The sequence below is a fragment of the Cnephaeus nilssonii genome (genome assembly GCF_951640355.1).
Source record: "Cnephaeus nilssonii genome assembly, chromosome: X".
Lineage (NCBI taxonomy): Eukaryota > Metazoa > Chordata > Mammalia > Chiroptera > Vespertilionidae > Cnephaeus > Cnephaeus nilssonii.
Window position 1 is genome coordinate 42,321,650 of NC_137071.1, and position 17,201 is coordinate 42,338,850.

The 17,201-nt window shown below is 43.2% G+C and overlaps 1 protein-coding gene across 1 annotated transcript in view; it reads right to left on the reverse strand.

The window, feature by feature from the left end:
* EDA2R (ectodysplasin A2 receptor) overlaps positions 1-16,733 on the reverse strand; it is a gene marked incomplete at both ends in the record, with an annotated part of 47,889 nt that extends 31,156 nt beyond the window's left edge. Inside the window, 1 exon segment of the mRNA XM_079765956.1 lies at positions 16,647-16,733. Coding sequence (XP_079622082.1) covers positions 16,647-16,733 — 87 coding nt within the window.
* Between the last annotated feature and the right edge of the window lie 468 nt (positions 16,734-17,201).

The following is a 17,201-nucleotide window of genomic DNA, read 5'->3' on the forward strand; positions in this document are numbered from 1 at the left end:
CTGTGTCTTATTTTTTTTCTCCAATTGTAGTTCAGTTTGGGTGTGTTTTGCTTCCCTGTCTTCTAATTTGCTAATTCGGTCCTCTGCTTCTCCTAGTCTACTGTTGAAACTTTCCATGGTGTTTTTTATTGCAGCTATATCACTCTTCATTTCTTCTTGATTCTTAAATAAGTTGTTGATATTTTTATCCATTTTTTCTTGATTTTTACACAAGTTTTTGGATTTTTTCATCCATCTGGTTTATGAAATATATGACCCTTAGTCTGAAAACTTTTTCTGACATATTGCATGCCTCTGTTTCACTAAGATGCTTTTCTGGTGATTCCTCCTTTTCTTTCCTTTGGGGGTTTTCTTTGTCTACCCATTTTTGGTGTCAATGACTTATCTAGATGTTGAGTCATGCAGTGGCTGCTCCTTGGGTGGCAGTGGCTCCTTAAGCTGCGGTTGCAACTCTGGCAGTTGTGGAATCGGCTGCTCCTCAGTTGGCAGCGGCTCCTCTGGTGGGTCTTGTTCGCAGCAGTGGTGTCTCCTCTGGCTTGTGGGGGAGGCTGCTTGCACATCTGCTGTTCCTTGGATGTTGTGGGATGATCACAAGGCTGCTGCTCCTCAGATGGGGGCAGGCTGCCTGTGGCTGCTTCTCCTTGGACAGTGGTGGGCTCCTCACATGGCAGCTGCAACTTGGATCAGGCTGGCTGCACGCTGCTGCTGTTCCTCGGATGAGGCAGGCTGCTCATGAGGCTGCTGCTTCTTGGACAGGGGCAGGTTGTTTGCATGGCTGCTGTTCCTTGTAGAGTTGCGAGCTTGTCATGCAGCTTCTGCTCCTTTGACGTCGGATGGGCTGCTTGCTTGGCTGCTACTCCTTGGGTGGGAATGAGCTGAACATGTGGCTACTGATCCTCAGATGGAGGCAGGCTGCTCTTCCAGCTGCTGCTTGTTGGACAGGTGCAGGCTGCATGTGGCTTCTGCTCCTCAGATGTGGGCAGTCTGCTCATGTGCCTGCTGTTCCTTGGACCGAGTTTGGCTGCTCAAGTGGTTGCTGCTCCTCGAATGGGGGTGGGATGCTTCTGGTGCTGTTGTTCATTGTACAGGGGCATCTGCTCACACAGCTGCTGGTCTTCGGATGGGGGCAGGCTGCTCGTGCTGCTGCTGCTCCTTGGATGGGGGCAGGTTGCTCGCATAGCTGCTGCTCCTCGGACAGGTGCAGTGTGTGGGCTGTGTGCAGCTGCTTCTCCTTGGACAGGGGCAGGCTGCTCACAGGGCTGCTGCTCCTTGGACAGGAGCAGGCTGCTCATGTGTCTGCTGTTCACATGGTTGCAATGCTCTGGGCTAAAGCATTGGGCTGGTCAGAGGGGAGCGTGCTTCAGAACTCACAGGAGCCTGCGCCCAGTGTGGCTGCACTCATTCACTGTGGGACCATAGCTGAGGTAGCAGATTCCTGGCAGGGGTGGTTGTAGAGTCCCAGTTGTTCTCTGAGGGCACCCTGGGTGGAGTTGAGGCTGGGCTCCCCGTTACAGCAGGTCTCCCCTTCAAAAAGGTGAGGCCTCTGAGGATGAGCTGGCCTCCTGGTACTGTTTACAACAATAGCAGAGGCTGCCTAGTTAGGCGAGCCTGGTTAGTCTGCCTCCGAAGGTCCTGTGGGATCTAACTGTGCCTCACTCACACACACACACAGACACACACACACACACACACACACACACACACACACACACACCACATGATCACACACTCCTCTTTTGCTCCCTACCTCACTCACGCTCTCTCCCTCACTGCTGCCTTATTCCTGCCTCTGTAGTTGGGTCTGGGGTGACCTATTGACCCATTCGTGGATGGAGTTTCCTCTACAGGTGTCTTTTTATGTGGCTGGCTCTCTAGCACCTGGTCAGATAAGATAAAATTCACCTCAACAAGACACAACACAAAGGGAACAAAGCACGAATGTACTCATGACACCAATAACCCCACTATAAGTTACCATATGAGAAAAGAGAATTAGGGGAGAGAAAAGAGTGCACAAATGATATTGAACAGAGAGAAAAAGATGAAAGAAAGAAAAAGGAAGAAAAAGGAGAATATATATATATATATATATATATATATATATATATATATATTATGGAAAACACCACAGAACCAATAGATAAACCAAAAGAATACAAACACCAAACACCCAGCAAAGAGGGTGGGGGCAGAATCTGTAGAGGCTGAGCTTATATACAGAAAATAAGGTTAAGAATTGGATGAATATGTGGAGGACCTCAGTTCAGTATAGAGAATGTGCAAAGGGGACGAGTGGATAAGAAAAAAGAGAATGAGAAGAAAATAATAAATAATAATAATAATAAATTTACAAAAAATTGATTTCAAAAATGGTATAAAAATAAAAAAATAGCAAATAAAAATAAAAGAGTGATGGGAAAATGATGCACAAAGAAATAGAAAATAAAACAACAAACAAAAACAGGAAAACAAAGAAAAAAAAGAAAACAGAGATAACAAAATAATAATCTTATCTAATGATAGACAAATATGCAAATTGACCATACCTCCGATACACCCACAAAGCCACGCCCACCATCCAATCAGAGCGAGTATGCAAATTAACCCAAACCAAGATGGCTACAGCCACAGAGAGCAAGGTTTCCTAGGTAACAGAGGAAGCCAAGCTTTTTGCCTGCCCTGGCCAGGCCTAAGTCTCCACTCAAGCTACAAAGTTTCAATTATAGAAGGTAAACAAATTCAAACAAATGGCGGCAGAATGGAGCTTGAGAGAGCAGGCCAGGGTTGCCACTGGCAACAGGGGAAGCAAACCTTTCCGCACACCCTGGCTGGGCCCACCCGCTTAAGGCAACAAAGTTTCAATTATAACCCCAACAGAAATGGCTGCCGGCCTCGGAGGGAGCCCCAGGCTTGGCTCTGCTCCAGGCTACAAAGTATCAATTGTAGAAGGAAAATAAATTCCAGATACCAGGGCCTCTGCTTGGGTTGCCAGGGGGCGTGGCCAGCCTGCAAACCACCACAGGCCCCTCGCTCAGGCTGCCCCACACCCCAAGGGAACCCCCACCTGATCCTGGACGCCCTTCAGGGCAAACCAGCTGGCCCGCACCCCTGTACCAGGCCTCTATCTTATCTAATAAAAGAGTAATCTGCAGATTGATCATCACTGCAACACACAATATCGCTGCCCCCATGTGGTCAAAGATCCTGCCCCCATGTGGACACAAGATGGCCACCACAAGATGGCCAGCAGGAGAGGGCAGTTGGGAGGCACTCAGCCTGCAAGGGAGGGCAGTTGAGAGGGACCAGGCCTGCAAGGGATGGCAGTTGGAGGTGATCAACCCTGCAGGAGAGGGCAGTTAGGGGTGACCAGGCCGGCAGAGGAGGGAAGTTGGGGGCAAACAGGCTGGCAGCAGAGTGGTTAGGGGGTGATCAGGCTGGCAGGCAGAAGTGGTTAGGGGCAATCAGGAAGGCAGGCAGGCAAGCAGTTGGGAGCCAGCAGTCCTGGATTGTGAGAGGGATGTCCGACTGCCCGTTTAGGCCCGATCCCGGTGGGATCGGGCCTAAACGGGCAGTCGGACATCCCTTGAGGGGTCCCATATTGGAGAGGGTACAGGCTGGGCTGAGGAACAACCCCCCTCCGTGCACGAATTTCGTGCACCGGGCCTCTAGTAAAATAATAAAAATAAAAATGAAAAAGTGAAGTGTTGTTCCTTTGGCTGGCTTAAGATCCCAGTCTTCTGTACTGTACTATTTCTCAGTTTCCTCTTGCTGGGACTGAAGGTCTCTCTTTACGCCAGTCCCTTTGCACTCTCAGGGACTATTTAGATTTTTTTTTAATCCTTTGTGTCATTCAGGGTGGAATCTGGGTGTGGCTGTATTGGTTGCCTGGAGACTGGAGGGAGGTGCTATCTCTTCAGGACAAAATGGCTGCCCAGGTCCCAAGCTTAGGTATGACTCAGCGCCAGACTTGCTGCCACTTCTCCTGGACCCCCTCCTCTCCCCAGATTCCACAGTCCACACCTTCTCCCACACCACAGCCAGAGATAAGTGTCTGTATCCGAAAGGTCCTATGAACTAGGTTCAGTTAAGAAAGGCACCAGCCACAGAGAGGGGAAAGATTGCGCCTCTGCGCACTCCTCTCCTGCCAGCACTGGGCGGTCTCATCAGCCCTTTAGGCTGCCCCCTCTGGGTTCAGCCTTTAGTGACTGTGGACCCAGATCTAGAATCCCCTGCCGTCCAGCAGTCCTGTGGTCCTTCTTTCCACAATCAGATGCTGTGCTTGTCCCCAGGGATGCAGCTTGATGCTGAGTGGATTCCCTTTGACCTTCTGGGTTCAGAGGTCTGGCAGACTCTCCTGCGCAGATCCTTGATTTTACCTTTCTTCTGGGATCCTCTTCCCTTCCTGGCTGCAAACTGTCTCACCAGCTGAGTCTCCTTCACCAGTTCAGGTTGGATGTTATTCGTTTCAGCTGTTCATTCTATTTGCTCTGGGACAAGGCTAGGGACATGTCCGTCTATCTAATTTTTTTAACACTTGAAACTCATGAAATCTATGTGAAAATATTAGCTGAACATAATCTAAAGGAACAGAGACTTCAGTGACTACATATGGCAGTTTTTGCAAAAAATAGTTTGAAAAACACCTCAGCAAATAGACTACTATATTAACAAATAACAATTTTTAAAAAGAGTATTATGCTAAGGAAAATAAGCCAGTAACAGAAAGACAAATAACATATGATTTCACTTATATGTGGAATCTAATGAACAGAATAAACAGACAAAATAGAAAAATACTTATAGATGAAAAGAACAGACTGAGATCTTTCAGAGGGGAGGTGGGTTGGGGGTTGGGTAAAAAAGGTGAAGAGATTAAGCAAAAACATACCCATAGACACAGACAACAGTATGATGATTACTAGAAGGAAAGGGTAGTGGGGAGATGCAGAAGAGGGTAAAGAGGGATAAATGGTGATGGAAAGACACTTGACTTTGGGTGGTGAACACACAATACAGTAGCTAGATAATGTATTATAGAACATATGCTTGAAACCTATATAATTATATTAACCAATGTCACCGCAATAAATTCAATAAAATTTTGAAAACATAATAAAATAAAATAAATTATATAATTAAAAAAGGAATTATTTGTTACTACTTAAAAAAAGACTATATAGCCCTAACCAGTTTGGCTCAGTGGATAGAGCATCGGCCTGCGGACTGAAGGGTCCCAGGTTCGATTCCAGTCAAGGGCATGTACCTTGGTTGTGGGCACATCCCCAGTAGGGGGTGTGCAGGAGGCAGCTGATTGATGTTTCTCTCTCATCAATGTTTCCAACTCTCTATCCCTCTCCCTTCCTCTCTGAAAAATCAATAAAATATATATATTTTAAAAGACTATACAAAAACACTACAAATAAATCAAGATGGAATCCTAAAAAATGTTCACATATACTGCAGGAAATAAAGAAAAAGCAAACAGTGAAACAAGAAACAGAAATCAAAGAAAATAGGAAAAAAGATGGCGACCGGCAGGAAGGTAGGGAGAGAGAGAGTGTGAGTGAGGAACCCATAGAGGAGAGTGTAGACATGTGTGGTGTGTGTGTGTGTGTATGAGGTAGGGTCAGTTAGATTCTGCAGGTCTTCCAAGGGGCTGCCTAACCGGGCAGTCCTAGATGGCGGAGCCCCGCGCACAAAGCGGACACTTCTCGGTGGCTGGTGCGGACACGGAGACCACGCCATCTTGAGAATCAGAGCTGCCTGAGACTCGGATCCTGCCTTCTGACACAAACCAGGACCCTGCAGCCACTGGGGACAGAGAACTGTTATCACAGCTTCAGACCAACAAACAACAAGAATCCAGACTTCCCCGCAGATTTCCGTGAGTCAAAGAGCCTATCCCCCTCCCCGCAAGCACGCAGATAGCGCCATAGTAACTGATAGACCCGCCCCTCGCCCAAGCTTCCGAGCTCTGAGCAGGGACGCGCTCCCCCGTAGGGAATTTGGCGCACGCGCGGGACAGAAGCAGCTCCCCGTCCGGGAACTCTATCAGTGCGCACAGAGGGCTCCCCTTCGGGGAATTTGGGGGAATTTGGCTTGTGGGTCACAGCTCCCCCTTCGGGAATCTTAGAGCGTGCACAGAGGGGCTTCCCTTTGGGGAATTTGGAGCGCAGGACGGACTCCGCCCCCCTTCCAGGACTCTGGGAGAGTGCACGGAGCCAGCTCACCTTCAGGATTTTAAGAATGTGCGCTCTAGCCGGTTTGGCTCAGTAGAGAGAGCACACACAGGACGCAGCTCCACTTCAGGGAATTTGGCACACCGGTCACAGCTGCCTGGGATCCCTGACTCACAGCGCATTCACACTAAGAGCCAGTGACCCCAATTGTTGGTGCATGCACACACAGGGACCCTGATTCTCAACGAGAAACCGCACAAGGCAACAGAGACTTTGACACTCGAGTCTTGGTGCAGACACAGGGAAACTCTGACTCCTGGCACATGCTAAGGATCTCATTTTCGGCACATACCAACAGTGTGGTGCAGACAGGGCCCCTGATTCTAAGTGTGCACACGAGACCACACGGAACACTGGGGACACTGACCTGGGCAAGTCTGGTTCCCACCAACCAAAGGCATCCACACATCCTAGTGTCAGAGCACTTCAGTGAAACGGGTGGAGCGAAGTCCCCACAGCACACGGCCCAGGTCCACGCAAACGGAAGCTTGAGCTTTCTGGTAATAGCCAGAATGGGGAAACGAAATAACTCACAGAGGAAAGAAAATGTGGAGTCGCTAAGAAAGGAAATTAGTGAAACTGAAGCTAGCAACATGACCGAAAAGGAGTTCAGAGTAATGGTTGTGGAATTTATACATCGGATGGATGAGAAAATCAACAACTTATGCAAGAATCAGGAAGAAATGAAAAGTGATATAGCTACAATCAAAAACACCATGGAAAGTTTCAACAGTAGACTACAAGAAGCAGAGGACCGAATTAGTGAGTTAGAAGATCAGGTACAGAAACAAGCTCAAGCTGAACAGCAATTGGAGAAAAATATTAAAAAGCAGGAGGAAAGCCTAAGGGAGCTTAGGGACAACATGAAACGAAGTAAAATGCATATAATAGGGCTGCCAGAAGGACAAGAAGAGCAGCAGGGATTAGAAAATCTATTTGAAGAAATAATGACAGAAAACTTCCCGGATATGGGAAAGATAAAAGTTACTCAAGTACAGAGAGTCCCAAGCAGGATCAACCCCAAAAGACCCACAACAAGACATGTCATAATTTCAATGGCAAATATAAATGATAAAGAGAGAATCCTAAAGGTGGCAAGAGAGAGACAGAGAGTTACCTACAAAGGGACACCCATCAGATTGTCACATGATTACTCAACAGAAACACAACAAGCTAGAAGTGAATGGAAGGAGGTATACAAAGTGTTGCAAAGCAAAGGACTGAATCCAAGAATACTATATCCAGCAAGACTACCAATCAAAATTGAAGGGGAAATCAGGAGCTTTGCAGACAAAAAAAGGCTCAGGGAGTTTATCACCACCAAACCAGCAATGCAAGAATTGCTACAGGGAGTACTGTAAAAAGAAGAAATAAACAGGTAAGAAGGAATACAGACACAAAAATAGATATGATTACAAACAAATACCTTTCAATAATAACTTTAAATGTAAAGGGACTAAAAGCTCCAATCAAAAGACGTCGAGTAGGTGAATGGATAAAAAAACACCGACCCATATATATGCTGTCTACAAGAGACCCACCTCAGAACAAGAGACTCACACAGATTGAAAGTGAAGGGATGGAAAAATATCTTTCAGGCAAATGGAAATGAAAAAAAAGCTGGGGTAGCAATACTTATATCTGACAAAATAGACCTCAAAGTAAATGCCATAACAAGAGATAAGGAAGGCCACTTCATTATACTAAAGGGAGAAATCCAACAAGAAGAAATAATTCTGGTAAACATATATGCTCTCAATATAGGAGCACCCAAATACATAAAAAAACTCCTGGAGTACATCAAGGGAGAGATTAATAGCAATACAATCATAGTAGGAGACTTTAATACCCCACTATCACCACTGGACAAACCCTCTAAACAAAAAATCAGCAAAGAAACATCCATCCTAAATGACTCACTAGACCAGATGGAATTAATTGACATCTTCAGAACATTTCACCCCAAAGCCACAGAATATACATTCTTCTCAAGTGCACATGGGTCATTTTCAAAGATAGACCATATGCTGGGTCACAGGCAAAGTCTCTTCAAATTCAAGAAGATAGAAATTATATCAAGCATCTTCTCAGATCACAGTGGCATAAAACTGCAAATCAACTACAATAAATACAATCCAAAGAAATCAAACACATGGAGACTAAACAGCATGCTATTAAACAAGGACTGGGTCACCAGAGAGATCAAGGAAGAAATAAAAAACATCATGGCAACAAATGGCAATGAGAACACAACAATCCAAAATCTATGGGACACAGCAAAAGCAGTCTTGAGAGGGAAGTTCATAGCTCTACAAGCCTATTGCAAAAAACAAGAAACAATGGTAATAAATTACGTAACCCTACAACTCAAAGAGCTAGTAAAAGAGCAGCTAAGAAAAGCCCAGTGTAACCACAAGGAAGGAAATAACAAAGATCAGAGCGGAGATAAATGACTTAGAGACCAAAGAAACAATACATAAGATCAACAAAACCAAGAGCTTGTTCTTTGAAAGGATAAACAAGATTGATGGACCTCTAGCCAGGCTCACCAAGAAGCAAAGAGAGAGGACCCAAATAAACAAAATCAGAAATGAAAGAGGTGAAATAACAACAGACCCCGCTGAGATACAAAGGATTGTTACAGAATACTACGAACAACTCTATTCCAACAAACTGGACAACCTGGAGGAAATGGACATATTCCTAGAAAAATATAACCTTCCAAAAATCAATCAAGAAGAATCTGAACAGGTCAATAGGCCAATAACTATGGACGAAATTGAAGCAGTCATCAAAAAGCTTCCTGCAAATAAAAGCCCGGGGCCTGATGGCTTCACAAGAGAGTTTTACCAAACATTCAAGGAAGAACTAAAACCTATCCTCCTCAGACTATTCCAAAAAATTCAAGTGGAAGGAACACTTCCAAGCTCCTTTTATGAAGCCAGCATCACCCTAATACCAAAACCAGATAAAGACAACACAATGAAAGAGAATTACAGACCAATATCCCTCATGAACATAGATGCCGAAATCCTCAACAAAATTCTAGCAAATCGGCTCCAGCAGTACATCAGAAAGATCATACACCATGACCAAGTAGGATTTATCCCAGGAATGCAAGGATGGTACAATATCCGCAAATCAATATACGTGATACATCACATAAACAAATTGAAAGATAAAAATCACATAGTCATATCAATTAATGCAGAAAAAGCATTTGACAAAATCCAACACCCTTTCTTGATAAAAACCCTCAACAAGGTGGGAATAGAAGGCTCATACCTCAACATAATAAAAGCTATATATGATAAACCCACAGCAAACATCATACTCAATGGACAAAAACTAAAAATATTTCCCCTAAGAACAGGAACAAGACAGGGATGCCCACTCTCACCACTCCTGTTTGACATAGTACTGGAAGTATTAGCCATTGCAATTATACAAGAAGAAGAAATAAAAGGCATCCAAATTGGAAAAGAACAAGTAAAGCTGTCTTTATTTGCAGACGACATGATATTGTACATAAAAAATCCAAAAGACTCCGTCAAAAAACTAATAGACTTAATAAAGGAATTCGGCAATGTAGCAGGATACAAAATTAACGCCAAGAAATCTATGGCCTTTCTATACACCAATAGTGAACTTACAGACAGAGAGACTAAAAAGGCAATCCCATTTACCATCGTGCCAAAAAAATTAAGATACCTAGGAATAAACTTAACTAAGGAGGTGAAAGACCTATACACGGAAAACTACAGGACACTGAAAAAAGAGATAGAGGAAGACGTGCACTGCTGGTGGGAATGCAGACTGGTGCAGCCACTGTGGAGAACAGTATGGAGTTTCCTCAAAAAACTGAAAATGGAACTCCCATTTGACCCAGTAATCCCACTCCTGGGAATATATCCGAAGAAACTAGAAACACCAATCAGAAAGGATATATGCACCCCTATGTTCACAGCAGCACAATTCACCATAGCTAAGATTTGGAAACAGCCTAGGTGCCCGTCAGCAGATGACTGGATCAGAAAACTGTGGTACATCTACACAATGTAATACTATGCTGCCATAAAAAAGAAGGAATTCTCATCATTTGCAGCAACCTTGATGGAATTGGAGAACATTATGTTAAGTGAAATAAGTCAGTCAATGAAAGAAAAATACCACATGATCTCACTCATTTATGGATAATAAAGAACATTATAAACTTGAACAAAAAGATAGATACAGAGACAGTAAAGCATCAAACAGACTTTCAAATTACAGGGGGAAGGTTAGGGCGAGGTGGGGGAGATAAGAGATCAATCAAAGGACTTGTATGCATGCGTATAAGCATAACCAATGGATGCAAAACTCTGGGGGTTGAGGGCATATATGGGAGTGGGGTGGGGGGGCAATGGTAAGATATGTACACATATAATACCTTAATAAAAAATTGAAAAAAAAGAAATCAAAGAAAATAATAATAAAATAGCAGAAATACGCTGTAACATATCAATAATTACCTTAAATATAAATGGTTTATGTACACCAATTAAAAGCAGAGAATTGTATATTGGGTAAAAATAAATAGTCACAAATTGTCTTCAATAATAATTACTTAAATGAATGGAGAATCATTTCTTTAAAAATTAAAAAGAAACAAATAACCATAAAATATTATATTGAGAATTCTCTTTCTTAATTAGGAGGTAAAGTAAATTCTTCCAAATAATCAAAGCCCACAAAATTCTTTAGCTAATAACTGGTTTTATAACCAGAAAAACATTGATCTTCTTTATTAATTTTTCCAAGCTAGCACGATTATGATACAAATTTTGATGTTTGTATTGCTATAAGTGCATTTATTTATTATAAATAAAATATTAATTTATAAAACATAAAGGAGTACTTAAACCAAAATTACAATCAATAATGTTTTTCTTGGGAATGTAAGATATTTTAATTTTTGTAATGTATTATTATATGTCATCAAATTAATATGTCAAATGGAAAATATATGAAATAGTCAAAAGATGATAAAATGAAACAAAATTCAAAACAATTTCTTATTTTTAAAAATTTTATACTTTATATAAATTATTTAAAAAATACTCTTTATTGAGCTACATGCTTGTCTACTCAGCTGCCTTATTTGAGTCAAGAATCCTATCTAATAAAATAGTAATATGCAAATTGACCATCACTCCAACACACAAGATGGCTGCCCCCATGTGGACAGAAGATGGCTGCCACAGATGGCTGGCAGGGGAGGGCAGTTGGGAGGGACCAGGCCTGCAGGGGAGGGCAGTTAAGGCTGAACAGGCTTACAGAGGAGGGCAGTTGGGGGTGACCAGGCCTGTAGGGGAGGACAGTTGGGGGGGACCCAGGCCTGCAGGGGAGGGCAGTTGTGGGGGACCAGACTTGCAGGGGAGGAAAGTTGGGGGTACCATGCCTGCAGGGGAGGACAGTTAGGGGTGACCAGGCTGGCAGGGGAGGGCAGTTAGGGGTGATCAAGCTGGCAGGTGAGAGCAGTTAGGGGCAATCGGGCCAGCAGGGGAGCAGTTAGGTGTCGATCAGGCTGGCAGGGAAGTGGTTAGGGGGTGATCAGGCTGGCAGGCAGAAGCAGTTAGGGGCAATCAGGCAGGCAGGCAGGTGAGTGGTTGGGAGCCAAGAGTCCTGGGTTGTGAGTCCTGGGCAGTCGAACATCCCTCGAGGAGTCCCAGATTAGAGAGGGTGCAGGCTGGGCTGAGGTCCACCCCCCCATGCATGAATTTCGTGCACTGGGCCTCTAGTGAGCTATAAAATATGAGTAAAACAGAAAAGCAATCAATAAGAAACAATTCATGAAATTGGAAATGCAAATAGACAAATAAACACAAAAATATTTGGATTTTTCTCTAGCAAAGAATGAAAAAAATTTCACAAAGTCCTTATAAATTAGTAATTTAATGTTACAAAGGAAGGCATAAAATTAATAGATGACAAAAACATGCATTATTCATGTGTGATTAAGCATCTGGGATTTAAGAATTCCACGCACTGTTGAAAATAAATGTAATTTCAATGAAAATTAGTAAAAAGTAAGAAGTGTTGGCCCTGGCTGAGTAGCTCAGTTGGTTCGAGTGTCATCCCAATATGCCAAGGTTGTGGGTTCAATCTTTGGTCAGGCCACATACAAGCATCAATGTATGAATGCATAAATAAGTGGAACAACAAATCTCTCTCTCTCTCTTTCTCCCTCTCTCTCATCCTCTCTCTCTAAAATAAATAAATAAAAAATCTTATCTGCTAATATATTTCAAGAATCTTAAAACTGTATGCATTACATAGCTTGGTAATTATACTTCTAGAAATATGTCCTGAAAAATAATTTTGATTTTTCTTCAAATAATTATTTGCATTGATGTTTACAATTCATATGGATGCACTTTAAAACAAAATAAAAGTAACTATAAAAACAAATATGTGTCAGATTCTGTTAGCTGTTTATTCAAAATTCACTATTCATTTTTTCCTCCCTTTCTAACAGAACATTGATTTCATTCTTGGTGACAAGTTGACCAGCCACAAAAACTGATTCTTCATTGGTCTTAGTCAATCATGGCAACCCCATTTCTATTTGGCAGGTACTCCTTTAGCTTCTATTGCAGTATAAAGATACTTGAAGCATGCAGTTCTGGTCCATAAGATATAAGTGAAAATCTCTGGGAGTTCTAGGAAAATACTTCTTACCTAATAACAGTCAAGCTACGTTTCCCCTGAACCTTCTTCCTGACTTTGACTGTAGTGTGAATATGTGATGTTTTGGATTGTGGCAACCAGGAGGCCACAAGCATGAGGACAAAACAGCAAGGTGCCCAAGATGAAGGATAAAAAGAACCTTCACAAAGTTGTTGATCTGCCCAACTAACCACAAAGCTCTCTGCCTCCAAACTTCATTAAATAAATAAATGTGCTATCGTTCAAGCTGTTAAGGTTTTTTGTTACTTTTAACTTAGTACATCCAAATTGAGTCAATGATGAACTAATTTGCCCACAGGAAAGCTGGGACTCAAATCCAGGTGTATCTGGTTTATTTTTACTGAACCATTCTGACTTTGAGAAAGTCACTTATCCTCTGTCTTTGAATATTATTTTCCTCATCTAAAACCTATAAGGCTGATAATACTATCTTGGTGAGTCTGAGAGCCAAATGAAATAATGCACGTGAGAGCTCATTACAAGGTATAGACTGCCAAATAAGTATAAGCTATTTATATGTAAAGGTTTTGCAGGAGCACAGTATTGCAATTCATTCATTCTCTCTGAGCTTTCTATTGGTGAAGAAAAAAAAAATGGTACCAGAGAGGTGCTTAGATAAATGTACATTTAATCATGGACAATTTTTTGAGAGTTTGATAAGCAGTTTGACATATAGAAACACTTATTGTTCTCCCTTGGAGAAGTTCAGATAGCTAGCTTTACAGATAAATGCCATGCACATGAGATAGTTTTTTGGAAGTGACATAATTTGTATCATAAAGATCAATGTGAGCCCTACCCAGTTTGGCTCAGTGGGTAGAGCGTCGGCCTGTGGAATGAAGGGTCATGGGTTCAATTCACATGCCTAGGTTTTGGGCTCAATACGCAGTAGAGGGCATGCAGGAAGCAACTGATCAATGATTCTCTCTCATCATTGATGTTTCTATCTCCCTCTCCCTCTCCCTTCCTCTCTGAAATCAATAAAACTATATTAAAAAAGTGCCGAAACCGGTTTGGCTCAGTGGATAGAGCGTCAGCCTGCGGACTGAAGGGTCCCAGGTTCGAATCCGGTCAAGGGCACGTACATTGGTTGCGGGCACATCCCCAGTGGGAGGTGTGCAGGAGGCAGCTGATCGATGTTTCTCTCTCATCGATGTTTCTAACTCTCTATCCCTCTCTCTTCCTCTCTGTAAAAAATCAATAAAATATATTTAAAAAACTATATTAAAAAAGAGATCAATGTGATATTTAAAATAGATTTTGTAGGAGATTAAAGGTGGAAGTTACATTCACCTCTTCCCAGAACCAAAGTGGAATTACAACTAAAATATAGAAAAAGCCACATGAATAACCAACTGAAGAGTAGCCAGACAGCAGTTTTATAACTAAGGATTTATAGAAGCCACATAGAGACTAGTAGGAAGTGTGGAGATGTGAAAAGGGCTGGACCCACACCCATGGGGGGTGGCTGAGATTCTGGAGGGATATCTCAGCTGCAAAGGTTCCCCCTTAGGAGGATGGAATCTCAACCCTACAACAGGCTCCCCTGCCCAGAGCACCAGACCAAGGAAGAGTAGCCCACATAACATTTGGCTGTGAAAATCAGTAACAATTCTGTCAGCCAGGGAGACAGGAGTCTGCTAGAAACCCAGGAGTCCTCTTAAAGGTCCACAGCACAAAATCTCATTCACATCCACTCACTTAGGGCTTCAGCAGAAGGAAGGTGGCTTGGAGCAGAATAGAGTCCTCTGAGGAAAAACTAAGTTGCGTGGCTCTGGGAAGAAAGCTGAAGGGACAGCCACCAGAGTCCCTGTGCTTTCTTTTCCCATCCCAAAGACACCATCTTTCTTGGGTGGAACATTCCCCTCCTTTGGGCATCACCCTCAGGGAATGCAATAGCCTGACCCTCTGGACTCCCAGAGCTTACACTTTGTAGGACAGTTAGCTGTTTGGGTCACGTGAATAACCAACTGAAGAGTAGTCCAGAAAGACTCAGTGGATGTCAGAGACAGAGTTATGTGGCACTGGGGTGGAGGTCATTTGCCTCCCCTTCCCAAAAGCCTTACCAGAACAGTCCCCCCATGGGAGATCTACTAGCCCCACCCCCCTGACTCCAGCATCCCTGCCCTGCAGAGGTAGGGTTGTCAAGGAGGTCCAGAGGCAGACTGAATTGTGTGGCTCTAAAATGGGGGCATTTTGCCACTCGTGTTCCCCACCTGCGCAGAACCATCTCTTCCTACAAACATTGATCTGTTTAGGCCTGATGAATGCTGCTGGCCTCACCCTGACAATTCCCTGAGACGCCAGTCCACCACAAAGGTCCACAGGCATCTGGTGGGTGGTGACAGGCCTTGGTGTACCCTGGAACTTTTGCTGATTGGACTGAAACCCATAACTGGAACTAAGTTTGAATCTATATCAATCTAGTAAACACCACTCACTTTTACCTGGTGACTCACTGAGAACCTATTTCACACAATTCCAGAGATTTTTTTCAGTGACTGACTTAAAAGGCAGCTGGCAGGCAGAGGCAAGTGAAGGTGGAACTGAGGGTGCCTTGAGCATTTTTAAGACTTATCACTAGGTTTGGTGGTGGTGAAATCCATCCTTGGTGTGCACCTTGGCCTCTCCTATGCACAAATAGGCCCAGGAGAGGCTACAACAAACTGTGGGTCACTTTGAAGCACCAAACATCTCAAGGCCAGTCACAAGTAGTGTCTGACATTGGCCTACAATACAGTCCCTCCTAAGAGGCCCCAGTAACAACACACCCAGTGACAGGTTTCAGATCACATAAGAGCAGGACCCAATTAACTCCATAAGTAGCACCTCCAAGGGGAGATCTCAGCAGGAACCAGACCCTGCTAGTGCCAATTCCACTTCATATGGTCATCACATACACAATAGCTCATATGCTCTGGCAAAGGATAATTCCCACAGTCAGGCAGCCTGAGGGTTGACTCCACTCACAGAGGAGCCAACAATAATCAAGACTCAGCTACAATAATAGGGCTCATATAACCCACGCATGAGACATTCCTAGATCATCTTGCTTGGGTGATAAGGGAGCCTGTGCTACTGGTATCCACAGGACACCTTGCATAAAGTCACCAAACTAAGACTGGGAGACATAGTACATCTACCTAATACACAGAAACAAATAGAAAAAGGCAGCCAAAAAAGGAAACAAAGAAACATGTCCCAAATAAACAAATAGGAGAAATCCCCAGAAAAAATAATTAAATGAAATAGAGGCAAGCAATCTACCAGATACAGAGCTCAAAGCAATGGTTATAAGGATGCTCAAGAAACTTGGACTTAAACAGAGATACTAAGCATAAAAGAAGACATAGAAACAAAAAAGAATCAGTCATAAATGAATAAAAGATCTGAGATGAAGAATACACTAGAAGGAATCAACAGTAGGTTAGATGAAGCCAAGGATCAAACCAGTGATTTGGAAGACAAGGTAGCAGAAAACAACCTCCTCTGACCCTCACCTTGGCAGGCTGACTACTTGTTGGAGCTATAACAGCTATGGTTATAATCTTTGGGTTCCATATTTTGCCCATTGAACTGTATTAAGCACATGTGAGGCTCTCCCAATCTTGGACTCTCTCTATTGCCAGATGGTTCCTAAGATGTAACAGAAGAAATATTCTGACCACCAGGACTTACCTTGGAGAGCTCTTGTCCAGGGCCACACAGTTGGCAAGTGACACACTGTCCCCATTGGTCCCAATACTCATTTTCTTGGCAATCCATGGTGGGAGGGCTGTGGGTACAGAACACAAAAAACTAGGGACCTAGTAGAAATAGATTGCAAGGTAAGTAGTAGCTTCGATGTCACTTGATTCATGTGCCCTCTTAATATTATTTATTTATTTATTTTCAAAATTTCTGTGTACTCTTACTAGGTATACCAGTTAATAATGGTGGATTTTGTAATCAAAGAAAACACGATGATTTCAAGAGAAACATCAAAAGTGCTTTATTCAAAGTAATGTGCATCGCTAGCTACACATTTTCCCCATCTTTCAGGTAATTTGTGGATACCATTCAAATAGAACTTTTCTTGTTTTGAGGCAAACCATTCACAGACCCAATTTTCCACTTCTTCGTATGTTTTGAAGTGCTGCTCAGAAAGTGGATGTGCCATCAATCGGAACAAGTGGTAATCTGAAGGAGCAAGGTCTGGTGAATACAGCGGGTGGGTTAATACTTTCCAGGCAA